The 22172-nt window shown below is 47.3% G+C and overlaps 2 protein-coding genes across 3 annotated transcripts in view; both read left to right on the top strand.

Annotated features, from left to right (window-relative positions):
* The first annotated feature begins 253 nt into the window (after positions 1–253).
* Positions 254–22172, top strand: part of LOC143955434 (uncharacterized) — a 49930-nt gene continuing 28011 nt past the window's right edge. Inside the window, 1 exon segment of the mRNA XM_077465482.1 lies at positions 254–1784. Within this exon segment, the coding sequence (XP_077321608.1) occupies positions 465–1784 (1320 nt within the window). The 5' untranslated portion in view covers positions 254–464.
* Positions 19124–22069, top strand: LOC143955869 (uncharacterized). 2 transcript variants are annotated; one of them, XM_077465987.1, is made up of 5 exons: positions 19124–19348; positions 19777–19900; positions 20017–20114; positions 20500–20859; positions 20984–22069. In XM_077465987.1, the coding sequence occupies exons 1-5, from the start codon at positions 19262–19264 to the stop codon at positions 21185–21187; spliced, it is 873 nt and encodes a 290-aa protein (XP_077322113.1). In that variant the 5' UTR covers positions 19124–19261; the 3' UTR covers positions 21188–22069. The 2 variants fall into 2 exon arrangements, with proteins under 2 accessions (XP_077322113.1, XP_077322114.1); XM_077465988.1 differs by lacking the exons at positions 19777–19900; positions 20017–20114 and adding an exon at positions 20201–20410 and having other exon boundaries at positions 19247–19348; positions 20984–22065.

The following is a 22172-nucleotide window of genomic DNA, read 5'->3' as shown; positions in this document are numbered from 1 at the left end:
GGGGTGAACGAGGAACTTGATGGTTTCATTTGTTAATTTTCGAGATGTTACGGAGGTGAAGTCTACAAACTTTTGACAACGATTGGATTTGGGGCTGAAAGGAGAGTTGTAGATGTTGTGGATGGCCTTGTATGTTGTAGTTAGTATTTTGAATTTTATACGGCGAGGTAGGGGAAGCCAGTGAAAAGATTGGTAGAGAGGGGTGGAGGACACTGAATGGAGGTCAGTGGAGGGATTGGTAGAGAGGGGTGGAGGACACTGAATGGAGGCCAGTGGAGGGATTGGCAGAGAGGGGTTTGATTGGAGGACAGACTTTTACATGGTGATAATAATGTGATAACATCCTCCAACTTTGGAGCCTTAAACATAAAGCTATAATGAGGGAGGAGTCAATAAGCCAATGATGGGGGTCTTCAGAATCAGTCCAGTCTTCATCTTGATTGGTTAGGGGAACCAATCAGCTGATGTCTAGTAATAATCTTTGTATTTCTATTTTAGTAGATGGACGGGAGATGAGGAAAACCTCAGAGGATTGTCTCACTTTGTCTCCAGACTGTAAAGTAGAAGATGAGGACATCACACAGTATAGTCCAGGAGAAAACCCGACTACCTCAAATGTCCATCCGGCACCACACAGTGTAGATGGACCATCGTATTCCTCTTATCCCGAGGAACCTCAGACTGTGCGGGACGGTGCCGGACCATCGTATTCCTCTTATCCCGAGGAACCTCAGACTGTGCGGGACGGTGCCGGACCATCGTATTCCTCTTATCCTGAGGAACCTCAGACTGTGCGGGACGGTGCCGGACCATCGTATTCCTCTTATCCCGAGGAACCTCAGACTGTGCGGGACGGTGCCGGACCATCGTATTCCTCTTATCCCGAGGAACCTCAGACTGTGCGGGACGGTGCCGGACCATCGTATTCCTCTTATCCCGAGGAACCTCAGACTGTGCGGGACGGTGCCGGACCATCGTATTCCTCTTATCCTGAGGAACCTCAGACTGTGCGGGACGGTGCCAGACCATCGTATTCCTCTTATCCCGAGGAACCTCAGACTGTGCGGGACAGTGCCGTCCTTTCAAAACATAAGAGGTTTCCCTGTCTTCAGTGCGGGAAGCATTTCCGTTCTAATTCCCATGTTATTGTGCATCAGAGATTGCACACGGGGGAGAAGCCGTATTCCTGCCCTGAGTGTGGGAAATGTTTTTCAGATAAGTCCAATCTTCATACTCATCAGCAACTGCACACGGGGGAGAAGCCGTATTCCTGTTCAACATGCGGGAAATGTTTTATAAAAAAAGCAGAGCTTGTCATACATCAGTGGTCTCACACGGGGGAAAAGCCTTATCCTTGTTCTGAGTGCGGGAAATGTTTTACAAGCAAATCCATTCTCATCAGACACCAACGGACTCACACAGGGGAGAGGCCACATTCCTGTCCTGAGTGCGGGAAATGTTTTTCAGTCAAGGCCCATATTACCATACATCTGAGGTCTCACACAGGGGAGAAGCCACATTCATGTCCTGAGTGCGAGAAAAGTTTTTCAGTGAAGTCCAGTCTTTACAGACATCAGAGAACTCACACGGGGGAGAAGCCGTATTCCTGCCCTGAATGCACTAAATGTTTTTCATTGAAGGCCCATCTTTACTCGCATCTGAAGTCTCACACGGGGGAGAAGCCGCTTTCCTGTCCTGAGTGCGGGAAATGCTTTTCAAGTAAGTCCAATCTTTACAGACATCAGAGATCTCACACGGGGGAGAAGCCGTATTCCTGTCCTGAGTGAGGGAAATGTTCCTCACTGAAGTCCTGTCTTCCTGTACATCAGGGGGTCCCACACAACCCTGGAGGTGTATTAGTGAGTGCGGGAAATGTCTTGTATATGAATGTTGCTGGACATGTGGGGAAGAAGCACCCCCTGATATACACCTCAGATATACTCCATGGCTGATCTTCATCATGGAAGAAACAGTTGATAAGGAGATCAGAGATCACCAAAGACATGGATGAAGTGTTGTACCGTGTCGGCCATTGATAGCAGGAGAAAAATAAAAATGGAGTCATTACCTCTCATTGGCTGAGTACTTTTTGTGGTGAAAACTTTTGCAAGAGGTCTGTTTTCTCAAGTCGTCTTCCAGGACGAAACGCGTTAACCCCACCACTTAAAAGGCCCTCTACACCAGGGATATGCAATTAGCGGACCTCCAGCTGTTGCAAAACTACAAGTCCCATAAGGCATAGCAAGACTCTGACAGCCACAAGCACACCAAACTGCTGGTTGTAAGCTGAACAGTGGAGCCTTGAGTGGAGTGTGAATAAGTATTGCTTTTTGACTGCTGGGTTGCATTTTTTTAGGTTCTTTTGGGGCTTTTCCTTTGTAGCTTTTTAGTACCCTTTTCTGACACTTTTTAAATATCTATTTTTTTTCCTTTCCTTCCTTCAGCCTACTAATTAAGGGGAGGGTTTAATTGGGCACAGGTGCTTGAGGTCTATATAAGTTTGGGTAGAACTCATTGTGAGCTGCTCATCTTGAGTCTGTGAGAACTCTGTCCAAGTGGTGAGTTAAAAACCAGAGTTTAAAACAGGAGGTTATAACAGGGGTAGTGTGAGTACCTGAGTGTTGTCTGAGTAGTGTGTGTGTGTGTGTGTGTGTGTGTGTGTGTGTGTGTGTGTGTGTGTATCGTTAGTACTTGTGTATTGTGGGTGCACACTGGTCTGTGAGTACCTGTTGTTGAGTATTAGTGTCAGGAAGCTAGTTATGTAATTTGGACTGGGTATAATCTATAATCCTCATTAAATTTATAGGTACGATTCCCGGCGGGTGTGGAGAGGCGACTCGGTGTACTTCTTGCGGCATTTATGCGTTCCTTGATCATCTGATTGAGGGTGAATACTGCTGTGCAAAATGTAAGCGTATTGTTTCCCTGGAAGCCCAGGTTCTGAATCTGGGGAAGCAACTGTGAGCACTGAGAGGACCCTCCATACTAAATGAGAGCCAGGAACGTACACGGCAGGGGCCAGCACAGAGGTGGGTGGAGGCAAAGAGGTGACGGCACTAGCAGAGAGTAGATGGGTGACAGGAAGGGTAGAGGGAGAAGTGCCAGGGAGGCCGATCCAGGGCTGGAGCCTCCCAATAAGTACGCTCCATTGAGTGGCATTGGTGATCCCAGTCAGGGACCAGCACTGCTGGAGCTGAGGGATTCTCCTAGCTGCCAGGGGAAGAACTCCTCCAGTGAGAGTGGGGGGGGGGAGCGAAGGGAAAGGAAAGACAGATTCTGGTGGTAGGGGACTCAGTTCTTAGGAGGACAGAGAGGCCAATCTGTAACAACAACTTGAAGTGCCGAACTGTATGTTGTCTGCCGGGCGCTCGTGTTCGGCACATCACGGATCTGGTGGACAGATTACTGGGAGGGGCTGGGGAAGACCCAGCTGTCATGGTGCACGTTGGCACCAATGACAAAGTCAGAGGCAGATGGAGTGTCCTAAAGAATGATTTTAGGGACTTGGGAGCTAAATTGAGGAGAAGGACCTCCAAGGTTGTATTCTCAGGAATACTACCAGTACATCGAGCCACACCAGAAAGCAAGAGGGAGATTAGGAAAGTAAACAAGTGGCTCAAAAGCTGGTGTAGTAAGGAGGGGTTTGGGTTCCTGGAGGACTGGGACGACTTCTCAGTCGATAACCGGTACTATAGAAGGGACGGACTGCACCTAAATGAGGAGGGTGCAGATCAGCTGGGATTAAGGATGGCCAAAAAGTTAGAGGGGTTTTTAAACTAGGCGATGGGGGGGGAGGGGGTTCAGAGATGGTCAGCGTGGAGCATATTCCAGAGGGTAATATTAGGGGCATTAGTGGTAATCAAAGCACATAAACCCAAGGTAAACATAGTAGCAAGTCCTAGTTGTAATCTTGGAACACCCAAGGGGATAGTATGTGACCGATAGTATGTGATCAAAATATATTAATGCATTCAAATGTTTGTTCACCAATGCCAGAAGTCTGCCAAGCAAAATAGGTGAGTTGGAAGCTGTGGTGCATCAGGAGAGCTATGATGTAATCGGTATTGCTGAAACTTGGCTTCATTCCTCACATGACTGGGCTATTAATATTCCTGGCTATGCACTCTTTCGGAAAGACAGAGTAAAAAGGAAAGGTGGAGGGGTCTGTCTGTATGTGAGAAGTGATCTCAAAGCGAGTGAGAAAGAGGAACTGGTGGGCGGAGAGTGTGATGAGTCTGAGGCATTATGGGTGGAACTGCATACAGATGTGCGTAGTTTAAAGTTAATCATTGGAGTTTGTTATAGACCACCCAATGTTAATGAGGAGGTGGAGACTCAGCTCCTTGCACAGATAGAAAGGGCTGCAAGGGCTGGGACAGTGATAATAATGGGGGATTTTAACTACCCAGAAATGGACTGGAGTAATAGCACTGCTGGGACAGTTAAAGGGCAAAAATGTATAAACCTATTACAGGACAATTTTATGGTACAGTTTATTGAGGCCCCAACTAGGAATGATGCTCTGTTGGACCTGGTAATCTCAAACCATGCAGAGCGTATTACTAATGTTAAGATAAAGGAACACCTGGGTAGCAGTGACCATAACATGATTTCCTTTGATGTTAGCTGTAAGCAAAAATCACATATGTGAAATATAAAAACGCTTAATTTCAAGAGAGCAAATTTTCCGCGGATGAGGGCTGCTCTCCAGGACCTAGACTGGGAGAGAATATTGGCACCAATGGGCACAGAACAGAAATGTGAATTCTTCAAAAAGCTTGTTTGTGATCTCACTGCAAAGTATATTCCCATGGGCAATAAGTTTAAAAGGCTAAAAATAAAACCTATGTGGCTCACGGCCAAAGTTAAAAAAGCTATAAACTATAAAAAAAGAGCTTTGAAAAAATATAAAAATGAAGGAACGCTAGTGTCATTTAAATGTTACAAGGAATATAACAGAATATGTAAAAAGGAAATCAAGGATGCAAAAATTCAAAATGAAAGACAGATTGCAAAAGATAGTAGGACAAACCCCCAAAAATTCTTCAAATATATTAAAAGTAAAAAGGTTACGTCTGAGCATGTAGGCCCTTTACAAAATAATCTGGAGTGGGTGACTGGGGACAAAGAGAAGGCTAACTTATTAAATACTTTCTTCAGCTCTGTGTATACAAAGGAGCATGGGGGAGCTCATGTCCATAATGGGGGTGGTAGTGACACAGCCCCAAATCCACAATGGCTCATAAGTGATATGGTCCAGAAATATTTGGACAAAATAAAGGTAAAGATAAAACACCTGGACCCGATTGCATCCACCCACGGATCCTAAAAGAATTGAGCTCTGTAATTTCAAAGCCATTGTATCTAATATTTAGGGACTCATTAATGACGGGAATAGTACCACTGGATTGGCGCAGGGCCAATGTGGTGCCTATATTTAAAAAAGGAACAAAGTCTTTACCAAGTAACTATAGACCCGTTAGTTTAACTTCTATAGTTGGGAAGATACTGGAGGGATTAATAAAAGACCACATAGACGAGTTCTTGCAGGAAAAAAATATTTTAAGCAACAGACAGCATGGATTCATGAAAGACAGAAGTTGTCAGACAAACCTGATTTCTTTTTATGAGGTGGTAAGTAAAACCTTTAACAGAGGGGTGGTGGTGGATGTGATATAATTGGACAGAGGGGTGGTGGTGGACGTGGTATACTTGGACAGAGGGGTGGCGGTGGACGTGGTATACTTGGACAGAGGGATGGCGGTGGACGTGGTATACTTGGACAGAGGGATGGCGGTGGACGTTGTATACTTGGACAGAGGGGTGGCGGGGGACGTGGTACACCTGGACAGAGGGGTGGCAGTGGACGTGGTACACTTGGACAGAGGGGTGGCAGTGGACGTGGTATACTTGGACTTTACAAAAGCGTTGGATACAGTTCCGCACACACGGCTCATGTGTAAGGTAAAGTCTACAGGTTTGGAAATATCAGTTTGTAAATGGATAGAAAACTGTCTAGAAGACAGAATTTAGAGAGTCGTGGTTAATGATTCTTACTCTGAATGGTCTAAGGTTATCAGTGGTGTACCCCAAGGTTCAGTGCTGGGACCTTTTAATTTTTTAATATCTTTATAAATGATATTGGGTCTGGGATCAAAAGTAACATTTCAGTCTTTGCAGATGACACCGAGCTATGCAGTGGAATAACCTCCTTACAGGAAGTCTCCAATTTACAAACCGACCTCAATGCTCTGTCTGATTGGGCGACTATGTGGAAGATGAGGTTTAATGTTTAGAAATGTAAAGTTCTGCACTTGGGGGCTAAGAATATGCATCATACATACTAGGGGGAGTACAACTGGAGGGATCCATAGTGGAGAAGGATCTGGGGGGATCCATGATGGAGAAGGATCTGGGGGGATCCATGGTGGAGAAGGATCTGGGGGGATCCATGGTGGAGAAGGATCTGGGGGGATCCATGATGGAGAAGGATCTGGGGGGATCCATGGTGGAGAAGGATCTGGGGGGGTCCGTAGTGGAGAAGGATCTGGGGGGATCCATAGTGGAGAAGGATCTGGGGGTTTTGGGAGATCATAAGCTCAATAATAACATGTAAGGCGAAGCTGCGGTTTCCAAAGTCCTTTCCTGTATAAGAGAGGTATGGACTCCAGAGAGAGAGAGATATCATTTTTCCCCGGTTCAAATCATTAGTAAGACCTCATCTGGAATATGCAGTTCAGTTTTGGGCACCAGTTCTCAAAAAGGATATCGGGGAACTGGAGAAAGTGCAGAGAAGAGAAACCAAACTGATAAGAGGCATGGAGGAGCTCAGCTATGAGGAGAGATTAGAGGAACTGAATGTATTCACTCTTGATAAGAGGAGTTTAAGGGGGGATATGATCTCCGTGTATAAATATATAAAGGGTCCATATAGTGAACTTGATGCCGAGTTATTCACTTTACGGTCAACAAAGAGGACAAGGGGGCACTCTTTACGTCTAGAGGAAAAGAGATTTCATCTCCGAAAATGGAAAATTCCTATCAAAATACTTACCGTAATTTTCCTTTCCTGATGGACTCCATGGCATGTGGGTTAAGTCCCACCTCCACTACCCTATAGGACACTAGTCCCATAAATCTTTGCTCTCTGCCCCTGGCCGTGTTCGGTAACCATCCTACTCCAGCCATTTGGGAGGGAACTCCTGCTGCCATGGAGTCCATCAGGAAAGGAAAATTACGGTAAGTATTTTGATAGGAATTTTCCGTTTTCCTGACAGACTCCATGGCAGCAACGTGTGGGAAATAACTTGCCAAACGCACCCGGTGGGCAAAATGCTGAACAAAAGATTTATTTAACACTGTCGGCCGACAGGACTTTCAAACCAAAATCAACAGAGGATAAAGATGCTGGCTCAACACAATAGTGAGACATGAAGGTATGAATTGAAGACCAGGAGGCCGCTCTGCAGATTACATCAGGCGCAACGTGACGCGAAGCTGCCCATGAGGTTGAGAGACTTCTAGTAGAGTGAGCTGTAACCGCCTCAGGAGGAGCCAAGCCCTTCTCTCTATAAGCCCATTGGATTGCCTGGACCACCCAAGCAGCGATGGATCTAACGGAGGCCTTAGCGCCTCTATTTTTCCTGTTATGCCGCGTACACACGAGCGGACTTTTCGAGGGATTAAGTCTGACAGACTTTCGACGTAGTTCTGACGGACTTTTCGAATGAGTGGACTTGGCCACACACAATCACACCAAACTCCGACGGATTTGAACATGATGACATACGACTGGACTCGAATAAGGAAGTTCATAGCCAATAGCTGCCCTAGCGTCGGTTTTAGTCCGTCGGAATAGCATACACACGAGCGAATTTTTCGGTAGGAACTGGGTCCGGCAGAGTTCTGGCGGAAAAATTTGAAGCATGTTCCATTTCTAAAGTCTGTCAGACTTTTGCGAATCAAAAGTCCATTGCAGCCCACACACGATCGAATAGTCTGCCGAAATCATTCCGTCAGACTTTGGATGTTGAAAAGTCCGCTCGTGTGTACGGGGCTTTAAATAGCACGAAGAGGAATTCAGATTGACGAAAAGAAGCTGTAACATCCAGATATTGTTTTAGAGTAACTCCCAAATCGAGTGGATGTGGATCCTGACTTCCAGCAGAATTGAAGGTAGGAAGAGTGATTTCCTGGTTTTCATGGAAAACAGAGGTAACCTTGGGATTTGTCCCCAACATCGGAATTAGGACTACCCTATCTGGAAAGAAGGTGAGAAAAGGTTCCTTTGCGCCTAGAGACTAAATTTCGGAGATTCTCTTCGCCGAAGTTATGGCTACCAGAAAAGAGGTTTTAAAGTGGTTGTATACCCTTTTTTGTAACTTTTACCTACAGGAAAGCCTATAATAAGGCTTACCTGTAGGTAAAAAAAAATATCTCCTAAACCTGTACGGTTTAGGAGATATTCCCCTCGGTATGCGCCGCTGACTGCAGCGGCGCATGCGCACGAGGGGATTCTCGGCCTGAAAATCCGGCAGTGGCCGGCGGCCGGAAAGAAATCTCCCGCGCGCATGCGCGGGAGTGACGATATCGCGGATCCGGCCACTCACAGCGCCGGAGCCGCGATACCCGGAAGAAACGCAGAGGGAGCATGTCAGCTCCCTCGGCGTGGATCGTGCCAGATGTCGGGGCCTCGTTCTAAGGTAAGTATTTCATAATGAGCTAGTATGCGGTGCATACTAGCTCATTATGCCTTTTGCTTTGCAGGTGTTAAAAAAAAAAAATTGCGGGTTTACTACCGCTTTAAGGGTTAATTCTCTGAGAGCGTTTTGTCAAGTTGAGAGAAGAAATCTAGAACAAATGGAAGGTCCCATTTGGGGAATCTAGGCTTCCTTTGTGGCCTAAGCCTGACTGCTCCTTTGAAGAATTGTTGGACCAAGGGATGATTGGTCCATGCGACTCCAGAAAAAGCTGAAATTGCTGAAACCTGGACCCGGAGAGAACTAACCGAAAGGGAGATATCCAATCCTGATTGTAAAAAGCTTAAAACGTCTCGGATTTACAGGAACTGGACCTTGAAGACAAGTGATCTGCAAACTTCGCCCAAATTCTCTCATATACCCGGTTAGTACTACTTCTTCGTGCACTAAGAAGAGTGGGAATGACTTCTTCAGGACAGCCTAAAGCCTTCAACCGTTCCCTTTCAAAAACCAAGCCTTTAGGCGCAGGTGATCCGGGCAAGGATGTAATCTCGACCCTTGAGACAGAAGGTCTGGTCTGAATGGTAAAGGAATTGGATCCCTGACACTGAGGAGCATCAGAAGCGGAAACCAGGGTCTGTTGGGCCAATAAGGGATTATGGCTATCACTTCTGCTGTCTCTGACCTGAGTCTCCTCAGGAACTGATGAATGATAGGAGTTGGAGGAAAGGCATAGGCCCTGTGGAACCACCATTTCTCCATCAAGGCATCCACCCCGTAGGCTTGAGGATCCCTGTACCTTGAATAATACTTCTCCAGTTTTTTTGTTGCAGGGAGAGGCAAACGGGTCGACTTCTGGGGAGAGCCCCATTGTCAGGATCCAGTTGAACACTTCCTCGTGAAGAGACCACTCGTTGTTGTCCAGAAGTATCCGGGAAAGAAAGTCTGCCTGAACGTTCTGAATCCCCGGGACATAGGTTGCTGTCAGATCCTTCAGGTTCCTCTGAGCCCAGGTCATGATCGGTTCCACCTCCTGGAGGAGGGATAGACTTCGGGTACCCCCTTGCCTTCTTATGTACGTTACTGCTGTGGTATTGTCTAGCCTGAGTAAGACCGAGGCTCCTAAAATCAGATGCCGAAAGGCTAGCAGAGCTTGAAAGGCTGCCCTTAACTCCAGGATGTTTGACACCGTCCTTCTGGAGGGGAGAATCCAGGTGCCCTGAGCCACTTCCGCCAGACAGTGGGCGCCCCAGCCTCTGTTGCTGGCATCCGTTGTTATGGTGACCCATGAGATGGGGAGAATGGAATAGCAGTTGCAGAGATTTTCCGGTTGGAGTCACCACAGAAGGGAATTCCTCATGGATAGGGTGATCCGAATCAGCTGGGTTTTGCTGCCTTACCATTGATGAAGGAAACCCTTCTGAAAGGGCATCATCCTCCACTGTGCCCACCTCACCATCGGAATTGTCGCTACCATAGTGCCTATAATTTTCAGGCACTGGAGAGCCATGGCGATGAGAGGCAGAGAGGGCTGGACGGATTCTGTCCCTGACCACTGACAATTTCTCTTCTGGTAATGAGATGGTGCCTCTGACAGTGTTGAATAGGGCCCCTAAGAACACCAGCCGCTGAGATGGGACCAGCTGGCTCTTCTCCAAGTTCAAGATCCACCCGAACTCCTGTAGGGTGGAGATGACCTGCTTTCTGTGTACCAGAAGTTGATCCTTGTCTTGAGCCAACAACAGAAGGTCGTCTAGGTAGTGATGTAGACGAATCCCTTTGGTTCTCAGAAGAGCTACCACTGCCAACAGTACTTTTGAAAATACACAAGGAGAAGTTGATAGCCCGAAGGGAAGGCATGTAAATTGAAAATGGCTTTCGCCCACGGAGAAGCGGAGATACTGCTGGTAATTTTCTGCAACTGGGACATGAAAATAGGTGTCCTTGAGGACTATGGAGACCATCCAGTCCCCTGCTTGAACAGATTGTTGAATTGTGGATAATGACTCCATCTTGAATTTTTCTTTTTTGATAAAACTGTTCAAGTGAGTTAGATCTATGACCGGCCTCCAGGCCCCGCTCTTTTTCTGGACCATAAACAAAGGAGAGTAGATTCCCATGCCTCGCTGAATGACTGGAACATGGATAACGGCGCCTTGAGCCAACAAAGATTCCACGTAGGCTAGAAGAATTAGCCTTTTTTCGTCTGAAGCCGGAAGAGAGGTGGGGACCCATCTGAGCCTGGGAGATTCCTTGAAGGTCCAAACATGACCTGAGGAGACAGTCTTGACGGTCCAGAAGTCTTGGATCGAGGCCGCCCAGACATGGCGAAAGTGGAAAAGACGAGCCCCCACCTGCCTTGTCTGAGCGGGCCCAACCTCAAAAGGATTTAGTCGGTTCCCTCTCTCCCTTTAAATCACTTTTTGTAGATTTTTTAAAAGAGGATTGTCTTGATTTACAGGACCTGGAAAATTCACGGCCCGGTCTGTAACTGCGAGCTTCCCTGGCTCGTTCCTGGTACTGTCTCTTTGGAAAAGACCTTCTCTGGGCTTGCAAACGCCGGTCCTGGGGAAGGAACCCCGACTTCCCACCAGTGGCTCGGGTAATAGCCTCATCTAACTTATTCCCGAAAAGGGAGGACCCTTCAAAGGGGATGCGGCACCATACTTGTTTTGAGGCTGGGTCCTCCAGCCAAGGGTGGAGCCACAGAGCCCGTTTGGCCGTAACAGAAGACAGCATCACCCGAGCCACCAGACATATGATGTCGATAGAGGCCTCCATAAGAAAGGCGGAGGCCAGCCTAAGTTCTTGGATAGGCGAGCTCTTAGCCGTATCTTCAGAGATATTTCTAAGCGTCTCATCCACACTATCCGTTCATATCTCCATTGCTTTGGACATAGCGGCCAGAGCTAGCGCTGGCTTACAGGCCATTCCTGCTGTGAGATACACTCTCTTCAAATCAGCATCAATCTGTCTGTCCAGAACATCCTTAAAAGACACGGTATCCTCTAAGGCAGGGGTGGCCAACCAGACGAAGACCAAGAGCCACATTTTTTACCGAGTTACCGCAAAGAGCCACATCATACGCATGGGCACACATGAACATCACCCCATCCCTTCCTCATACACACATACTTTTGCTCAGCTGGATTTATTGTAAATGTCACACACTGTTTTAACACTACAAAGACCCCAGGTCAGTAATCTTCCTTTGAAAGTACATCCATGTGACAGAAGACAGCAGCTCATCTAATTTCCAAAATACAAATTGTCTTACAAACAGTGAACTGGTCAGGATAACAATAAACAGTTAATGGGTCTTCTAGCCTGAACTAGCAGTAAATTCTTCCAAAAAACATCACAGAAAGCATGCAGCACACACAGAGCTCTGGATAAATAACGGAAAAGAAGCTGAAATGGTTAACAGCCAGCAGTGTGTCACACTATCAACAGACCGAGAATGTGCAGAGCAGATCTTATCAGTGTTCAGGTGAAACCATTATTAAAAAAAAAAATACCTTTTTGTATCTCATCGGCTTCAGATACAGCGTGTTTCTCCTTCCTCTGCCCCCCTTCAGCCTCACTCCAGCGCCTATGTATTCAAATGTGGCGGGCTGGCCCAGGGTACTGATAGCAGCGGGGGACAAATTGATTCAGCTTAAATTTCTCCACAGAGTTTACTTTACCCCAGCCCGATTGGCGAGAATGTATGCTGTTAGGGATCCGCAGTGCCCCCGATGTAGAGTACATCGTGGCACTTTTATTCATATGTTCTGGGAGTGCCCGACTTTGGCGACTTTTTGGGATGGGGTATTTGAACATATGAATGTTCGTATGGAATTATCAGTCGTCAGGTCGCCAGAGCTTGCTCTCTTGGGGGTGCAGGAGGAGGCCCAGAGGCCGCATCACAGTAGGATACTTGTCTATATGCTTTGTTTTTACGCTCGAAAGGAGATTCTGGTGAGATGGACATCCCCGACTCCACCTGGGGTGTCTGCATGGGAGAGTAAAATAAATGCTATGTTGCCCATGTACAAGCTGACATATATGAGCAGGGGCTGTCCTTGGATGTTCGACAAGGTCTGGTCTCCATGGTTTGGGTCCGCCCCTGGATAGGTGATTAGTGGTGACGGTTAGCTTTGTGCACTTATCCCTCTGCACCTCCTGCCCCTTCTGCTGTTTCTCCTCTGTTTTCCTCCTTGTCCTTCCCCCCCCCCCCCTGGTCCATTTTCTCCTCTTTCTCTCCCCCCCTGTTTCTTTTTTTTCCCTGTTTCCGGTGTCCTCCTTGTTCCCCTGTCCTCCTTTGTCCTCCCATATCCTCTTTTCTCCCCGCTGGGTTGTGGCACTGTATTAGGCATTTTCTGGTCCACACTGTTTTATTGGTCTTGTGATTGATAAGTCGATTTATGTACGTTGTTAATTGTATACCTTGTGTATGTGGATTTTGTATTATGATGATGTTCAATAAAGCACTCCTGATTGTTAAAAAAAATGTGGCGGGCTGGGGACACTACACGCTGATTGGCTGTTGATGTGTGGGAGCAGCGGAGGAGTGCAGAGACTCGGGCTGCCTGTCACCGCAATGAAACAGCCCGAAGAGCCGCAGGAAACCGATCAAAGAGCCGCATGTGGCTCGAGAGCCGCGGGTTGGCCACCCCTGCTCTAAGGGAAGTGTGACATGTTTCACCAGCCTCATGACTGCTGCGTCTACCAACGGCGCTGACTCCAAATGCTTCACCTCTTCTTCATTGAAAGGATAGAGTTTCGAAAACCTTTGATAGCATGGAATTTTTCTTCTCCACCTTGCCCCATTCTTCTGTGATAATCTCACCTAGCTCAGAGATAAAAGGAAAATGAATCCGTTCCTTCTTTAATTGCTTAAAGAATTTTCTCTGTTTGGAAGGAGCAGCCACAGAATCTTCCCAGTTCAGTGTCTCTCTAACAGCTCTGACCAGAGGAGGAAGTAGAGCGAAATCAAAGCCCACACAGGGATCACTTTCATCAGAGTCACTGTCAGATATGGCAGCTGAGGGGTGGCTATGCGCAGAGGATTCCCAAGTATCCTGCAGCTGAGTCTCCCTTCCTGGAGAAAGTGGCGGCTCTGCCGGGGGGAACATAGGACTGGCCCTCAATATTTCTGAGGGACTCCCTAACAACTTTTTCCACCAGGGTTTTAAGTTGTTGATCCGCGTCACCCCTTTCATTGGAAGCCTTGGCGTAGCAAGGATCGCACAAAGATTTTCCTGCCGGTACAAGAGCTCTGCACCCCCAACAGGCACTAGCTGAGTGACTGGATTGAGTCCTCGAGGAGTGCGACCGTTCCTCACTACGGTGTCCTGATCTTGAGGAGGAACCATAATGTTTTGATTTGGAAGAGGAGTGCCGGTGATGCCACTTGGAGGAGTCGCTCCCTCTACGAGAGCTGCGATGCTGTTCTGACCTGGAAGGGCTGAAACAGGAACAAGACAAGAAACCACAGAGACAAGACATCAGGACAGAGCTAACAGATAATACCCCTCCCCCACCAGACCTTCAGGTGATCATTAAAAATACCTTTTATGAGAGGGCTGGCCACAAGCAGGCGGTAGAGAATCCATGTCCTCAGCGATATCCATACGCGCTAAAAAGATGACAAGGGATCAGTGCAAGGGACAGGGAAGGGATAGCCACCCTGTCCCAGAATGTCACTTACTAGTAGATGCAACACAGAGGCAGGGGGAAGTCACCGCAACAGCCCGCAAGCATTCCCAAAGATTGCAGACTAATTCCCCGTTTAAATGGCCCGCCCCTGTGATGTCACGCCGTGCCTGTGCGCATGCGCGAAATAGCAGCAATTTGCCGCTATCGCGCATGCGCGAAACAGCGGCAATTTGCCGCTATCGCGCATGCGCGAAACCAGGCCTCGATCTCAACCCGCATTCGCGCATGCGCAGTACGACCGAGAACGCAAACCCGGAAGTAGAATGACGGCTGGAACGCGGAAGAACCAGCCGCCATGCCTGCACATACAAACAAACAGAAAAAACGAAGACAGATAAAAGATACAAAAACTGCTGCCATAATAAACTTATAGAACCTCTCACCACTCCCACCACGATCGATCACTCGGCCCGAAGGTAAGGTAAGATGACACCGGACTTTCCAGGGGGGCAAAAACAGGTCACCTGCTAATAGCTGGCTATCCGACCAATGCGCAGCCTGCCTGCCAGTGGCCAGGACATGGGCTTCTTCACAGCGCCTCTTCCACTGCCCACTCCATACCCTGCTAATAGCTAGGGCTTAGCGGAGTAATGCGACTTTCCAGACCCAGAGTCGCAGACCGGCCGACCTCGATCGTGGGGATGATAAATCTTCAGGTAGAAAGACCACCTCTGGGTCCTTCGGAGGAGGACAAAAAAAGAACACGGCCAGGGGCAGGGAGCAAAGATTTATGGGAGTAGTGTCCTATAGGGTAGTGGAGGCGGGACTTAACCCACACGTTGCTGCCATGGAGTCTGTCAGGAAAGTTATCTATAAAAGGTACATGTTTATTGTTAAAATGTTGCAACTAGTGTCAGTCTATTCATGAAATGTGTTGGGCACATATTAAGCCAATGCCCACTCCATAGTAAATTGGGAACATTAAAAGGGGAATGTGACACGTCACTGGTAAAATTATAAGTATGCGCTGGTACCAAATGTTTTTTTTTTTTTTTAAAGGAATCTGATCAGATACAAATTTTTAGAGTCTGAACTTTAACCACTTTCAGCCCCCCCCCCCCCCCCGGACCATTTTGCTGGCCAAAGACCAGACCACTTTTTTGCGATTCTGCGCTGCGTCGCTTTAACTGACAATTGCGCGGTCGTGGCGACGTGGCTCCCAAACAAAATTTACGTCCTTTTTTTCTCCCCCCCACAAATAGAGCTTTCTTCCGGTGGTATTTGATTGCCTCTGCGGTTTTTATTTTTTAAACAAAAATAGAGCGACAATTTTGAAAAAAAAAAACGTTATTTTTTACTTTTTGTTATAATAAATATCCCCCGAAAGTATACAAAAAAAAAATTTCCCTCAGTTTAGGCCGATGCGTATTCTTCTACATATTTTTGGTTAAAAAAAAAACACAATAAGCGATTATTGATTGGTTTGCGCAAAAGTGATAGCGTTTACAAAATAGGGGATAGTTTTATGGCATTTTTATTAATAATTTTTTTTTTCTAGTAATGGTGGCGATCAGCGTTTTTTTTTTTTTTTTTTATTGTGACTGCGACATTATGGCGGACACATCGGATATTTTTGACACATTTTTGGGACCATTGTCATTTATACAGCAATCAGTGCTATACAAATTCAGTGATTCCTGTGTAAACGAAGTGAAGGGGTTAACCAGTGGAGGGGCAGTGTAGGGGTTAAGTGTTCCTAGGGGCGTGTTACTAACTGTGGGGGGCTGGGCTTTGTTTTAGTGAACACTGATCTCTGCTCCAATCACATGGAGCAGAGATCAGCGTCACTTGTTGCTAGGCAGAACGGGGAGATGCTGTTTACAACGGCATTTCCTCGTTCAGCCGCCCCGTGAGATGATCGCGGGTATCCCCACGGCAATCGAGTCCACGGGGCCCCGCGACCGGACTCACGGGGGGTACCGACCGGCACGAGAGCGCACCACCGCCGGCACGCGAGCGATGGCAGGGCGGCAAATTTTAAAGGGACATACAGGTACGCCCGTTTGCCTGCCCGTGCCATTCTGCCGACGTACATCGGCGTGTGCAGGTCGGGAAGTGGTTAAAGGAATCTGATCAGATACAGATTTTTAGAGTCTGACTTTAAGGACTGTTTTGGGTGTGGGGTGCCTCCAGTGGTGAGGATGGACTTGGCTGCAGTCTGGCTCCAGGTCGCGGCCTCTAGGGTCTCACAGCTCACGCTCACAGTAGACTACAGGAGAAGGAAGCAGCAGGCTGGAACAACAAGGATAGTAAGGGGATAAGGCAGGGGTCATGGCACCTAGCAGACAGGAACAACAGAGGACACGCCAAAGGTTCAGGGTCACATTCAGACAGGGATAGTCGGGGACATGCCAAAGGGTCAAGGTCACAAGCAGACAGGAATCGTTGAGAACACGCCAAGGTCGGTAACAGAGTCAAACATAGAGCACACGGCAAGCAGGAAACAGGAAGCCAAACACACAATGGATACACAATGGTTGATCAGCACCGCTGGCTTGCAGTGCACAGGTTAATATAAGGTTCCCTGATAGGGCCTGGGGTGGAGCCATGCTTAGAGGAGAGGTTATAAAACCACCAGGTGGAAGTGGCTGGCCTCTTAGTCTGAACGCATGAGGAGAGGTAAGCAAACAGAGGAAGATCACTGCATAACCATGACAGTATGTATATAAGTCCAAAGCTGTGATCCTCTACAAAAACGCTACTAGCACACTGCCTGAAGCATTACACTGTCCTTCTTGAGCATCCCCTCTCTCTGCGCTCACGCTACTGCCTTCCTCTAGCTGAGTATCATCATCAGAGCCTACAAAACGCTGGGCATCCTCATGGAGCATGTACCCAACACTGTGCTCAAACAGTTGGGGGGACTCCTCAGAAGGACGTGGTGGGTCTAGGGAAGGAGTCACTGATGATGACATTGAGAGGAAGGAAGAGGACATGTTGGCAACTGCTTTGGTAGTACCCTGAGCCTGGGTGAGAGAGGATGAGGAGGATGAAGAGGGCTTGGTCATCCACTCTACCAAGTCTTCGGCATGTTGCGGCTCAACACGTCCAGCTGCCGAAAATGAGGACAGGCGTGTCCCATGGCCACGTGCTGATGACAATGCACCACGTCCACGACCAGCACTGTTGTCTCTAGACACAGAGCCTGTTTGCCCTCTTTTATCGGCTTGCGCCTGTCTGCCTCTCCTTGTTGGCCTTCCAGACATGGTAATGGCCTGAAGGGAGAGGGGAAAACCAGCAATAGGGTAGCTTTAGGTGCACACTGAGCAGATAACACAGTACACCGACTGTAATTACTGCAACTGCCTGCCTGTGTTACAGAAACAGAATAACACCAGCAATAAGGGGTATCTTCAGGTGTATACTGTGCTGGAGGCACACAACACCCACTTCAACAGCGCTAGGCTCCCAAGCAGTAAAGACACTGTCCCTGCCTAACCTGCTCTTTCCCTGACCGCCGCAACACACTACACAAGGCCGCTGCGCTGGCGACCTTATAAAGTGTGGGGCGTGTCCTTGAACCCCCTGAGCTATAATTGGCCACAGGCATCCTGCCTGTGGCCAATTATGGCTCTCCTCGCTGCCGGCGCTGTGATTGGCCAAGCATGTGGGGTCACAGTGCATGCTTGGCCAATCATGAGCCAGCAATCATGTACAGCCGGTGTTTGAGTCGAACATGCGTTCGACCCGAACACAAAGCTCATCCCTAACCCTGTCACCATAAAAACCATGGTGTCTGGATGATTGAAGTGCTAACACCAGGTGTTTGGAGTATCTTTAACTGCTGATTGGTAAACTTTCTGGAATACACATATTTCTGTTGTGGTGTAGGATCTGGGCCTACTATCCCTCCATCCCTCTCTCCCTTTCTCCCTCCATCCGTCCTTCATCTCAGACGCTAACCACACCCCCTTACAGACACACCCCTTTACGTCACACCCAGTAGTTTGCTGAAACCATGCCCATTTCACCTCTATGCCACGCCTACAAACAAATGCCACGGCCCCTAATTATAAGAGTCCACCTACAGGCAAAAAAGTGTCTCTATAATTTTTTTTTTCCAATGTTGGCAACTGTGCTAATAGACTGTGCACTTAAAGCGGAATTCTTAAAGCGGAAATGGAACTTCCACTGATCAGATTCCTCAACCCTCCGGTTCCACATTTGGCACCCCTCAGGGGGAGGTGGAGCAGACACCTGTTGAATCCAGGTATCTGCTTCCACTTTTGTGCAAAGATTGCTGCACTTTGTGCAGCAAACTACGCTATGTCCGCCGCCCCCCCCCCCCCCCCCCCCCCGCTGCCTTCTGGGTGGCACACAGGTCCCAGAAGACAGCAGGGACCATTCAGAACGCACAGTGCGACTCATGCATGTGCAGTAGGAAACAGAATGTGAAGAGGCACGGCTTTACTTCCTGTTTCCCTTAGTGAAGATGGCGGCCCCTCCACCCAGAGCCGAGGGACGGGTTGGCTTCGGGTGCCGACATTGCGGGCTCCCTGGATAGGTAAGTGTCCTTATATTAAACGTCCCCAGCTACAGTATTTGTAGCTGGTGACTTTTCTTTTTTTCCCAGGCTGAATTCCATAAATGAGGGGAAGCTCGACTGATTTCCATCATCCAATCACGGGCAAGCAATATGCTGTGTTTTTTTTTTTTCTTGAATGTGATTGAGTATTCTTTGCAAAGTCAAGCTTCATCTCATTTGCTAAGCTGCACTTGCAAGCAAGGTACACAGTATACAGTATTTGCCTTTAGTAAATCAACCCCTATGAGGTTTCTCGTTACTGCAGTTCCTCTGAAGGCCACAAGGTGGTGATCTCACTTCTACCCAGACAGGAAGTCTCTATGGAAGACAGGAAGTGATGTCAGGAACAGCCAGGAAGTTTCAGGTGAGAGGTGAGTCGGGAGGAAGTAGAGAGGAGACGTCGCTTGAAGTTTCAGCAGAGGAGGTAATAAGATCTTATTCTCTATTTACACCCAGTAACCCCCCCATCATGTCCGTCCTCTTCCTCCATAGTCACTGTGATGTCTTTTATCTCCAGCAGATGATGATACACACATATATAGTGTGGTGACCTAGATTAACCCCTTCAGGGGCAGAACATTCCCCCACTTGCAGGGCCGGAACATTCTCTTCATTTTGGAGATGTGTCTCCTTTCCCACCAATCAGCTCATCAGTCTATACTAACGGATTATAAGATATTTGGGGATGGGTGTTTTTTTTTTTTTTTTTTTACTGTTAGATTTATAATGCATACTTTTGTATTTTATAAGCTGTATGTAGATATTTTGAGGGATAACAACTATTGCCGATGTCTGTGAAGGTCCCACACAAGGGATGTGTCTGGATGGTGACTGTATCATTGTGTGTGTCAGGTTCCTATAAGGTGTCAGGATGTCACTGTCTATTTCTCCATGGAGGAGTGGGAGTATTTAGAAGGACACAAGGATCTCTACAAGGACGTCATGATGGACAATCAGCCGCCCCTCACATCACCGGGTAAGAGGAGACTTTATTGTAAAGGAGAGAGCAGTACGGAGGCTCCACCTAGATCCCCCATCATCTGATAAACACATAGAAACAATGTATTCAGTCAGTGTGTGTGTTTCCTACAGATGGATCCAGTAATGGGAACCCACCAGAGAGATATCCCCGTCCTCTGTATTCCCGGGATTCCACACAGGAAGGTCACACCATCCCCCACCATCATCAGGTAGGTGAGGAACGATCACTGGTGGTTAACATTTCTACACAAGCTTGTTTGTTACAATGTTTTTCTTTTTTTAATTTAATATTTAGAGTGGAAACCTTGAAGATTATAATATTGTTGTTGTTAAAGAAGAGTATAAAGAGGAGGATGAGGAGTATGGAGTGATGGAGGAGTTTTCAGAAGGACACAAGGATATGATGGAGCCACCAAATACCAGGAACCCACCAGAGAGATGTCCCCGTCCTCTGTATTCCCGGGATTCCACACAGGAAGGTCACACCATCCCCCACCATCATCAGGTAGATGAGGAACAATCACTGATAGTATCATTAGGATCTGTACATTATCTGCATTGTTACCATTGATGTCATTTTTATTATATATTCAGAGTGGAAACCTGAGAGATCCTAAAGTTGAGGTGAAAGAAGAGATAAAAGAGGAGGATGATGAGGATGGGGTGATGGAGGAAGAACACAAAGATCTGTACCAGGACACCATGGAGGAGTCATCCAGATACAGGAACCCACCAGAGAGATGTCCCAGTGAAAACCTTGGGGATGATAATATTGATATTAAAGAAGAGTATAAAGAGGAGGATGAGGAGTATGGAGTGATGGAGAAGTTTTCAGAAGGACACAAGAATATGATGGAGCCACCAAATACCAGGAACCCACCAGAGAGATGTCCCCGTCCTCTGTATTCCCGGGATTCCACACAGGAAGATCACACCATCCCCCACTGTTACAAGGTTGGTGGGATGGAACATCTAGAACATGGACTGGTGGAGATGATGTGTGGATTTTTTTATGTGATGTCATAATATTACAGCTTCTAAGTTGCAGATGATATTCTCTCTCATTCTCTTGGTTTAGGGTGAAGATCTGATAGACATAAAAGTTGAGGTGAAATCAGAAGAAGAAGAGAGGTATGTGAGGGATGATCAGCAGTCTATGGAGGAGGATGGAATAACGGGGACATTTATAGAGGAGGACACTCCTACAGAGATCAGCACAGGTGGGTCATTAACACTAAATCCATTCCTCCACCCATACTGCTCACTGATTGGTCCAGAGTAGGGCGGGGGCTGGGTGATATCAGCCTGTAATCCCCTGGTCACTTTCCTGAGCTGTGTTCCCCGTCCTGTATTCCTGGATTTCTCTCCGATAATCTTCCTTCTCTGTGCTGCCGACACAATTTATGGATCTAGACTGGATTTAGGCAGCAAAATACTGATTTTCACCATAGGGTTTGCTTGACCCAGACACCTGGGGTATGTGATTTGGGTCTTCTGCCCCATGTCCGGGTCTACAAGATCTCTGACAGAACAATCCCCCCGGGGTTACTTGTTGTGTTGTCTGCTGGCTGTGCCGGGTGGAGGGATATGTCTGTATAGTCTCAGACCCAAGTCACTGAGTGCAGTCTCAGGAGATGGGAGGAGCGGTGTGGGACCTCTGCAACTTGTCTCCAGTATAACATATAAGTGTCCGCTGATTGCTGAATACAAATATTATGAGTCCTGACCCTTACACTATATCCTCTATTTTGTACATTACATACTCCTGACAAGAGGCATAACTAGAGCCTTTAAGGCCCTGGTGCAAGAAACCAAGTATCCCCCCCTCCCGTTGATACTGAGGCCCTTTATTACAGACTAGCAGCGGAACCCTTTGCCATGTTTTGCAGCAGGCCCCCTTCCTGCCATTTTGGATAGTGTTGACTTTTCTTCAAGCCAAACACCAACACTTTAGCGTTGCATGGCAATTTTTTTGTAGTATACACTATATATAGATTTTGAGATTACATTTCTAATCATATAGATTTATTCACAAGTTTCCCCCCCTTACATCAGAGTCCGCAGAGTTCCCCTTTACATCTGAACCCACAGAATTTGCACTAACACTGGAAGGGAGATCTTTGCAGACTCTGATGTAAGGGAGTCTCTGCGGACTCTGATGCAAGGGTCGACTCTTTGTGATTAAATCCATATGGTTATAAATGTAATCACAAAATCTATATATAGTGTATGCTACAGTCAAAAAAAAATTGCCATGCGCCACTATA

The sequence above is a fragment of the Lithobates pipiens genome, unplaced genomic scaffold (genome assembly GCF_037356315.1).
Source record: "Lithobates pipiens isolate NorthernLeopardFrog02 unplaced genomic scaffold, aLitPip1_a1.2 Scaffold_35, whole genome shotgun sequence".
Lineage (NCBI taxonomy): Eukaryota > Metazoa > Chordata > Amphibia > Anura > Ranidae > Lithobates > Lithobates pipiens.
This window is presented reverse-complemented; position numbering and strand designations above follow the sequence as displayed.

Coding starts and splice junctions, on each gene's coding strand:
- LOC143955869 (XM_077465987.1), top strand. CDS start 19,262: ATGTCAGGAACAGCCAGGAAGTTTCAGGTGAGAGGTGAGTCGGGAGGA. Junction 19,349..19,776: donor TTGAAGTTTCAGCAGAGGAG/GTAATAAGATCT, acceptor TGTGTGTGTCAG/GTTCCTATAAGGTGTCAGGA. Junction 19,901..20,016: donor GCCGCCCCTCACATCACCGG/GTAAGAGGAGAC, acceptor TGTTTCCTACAG/ATGGATCCAGTAATGGGAAC.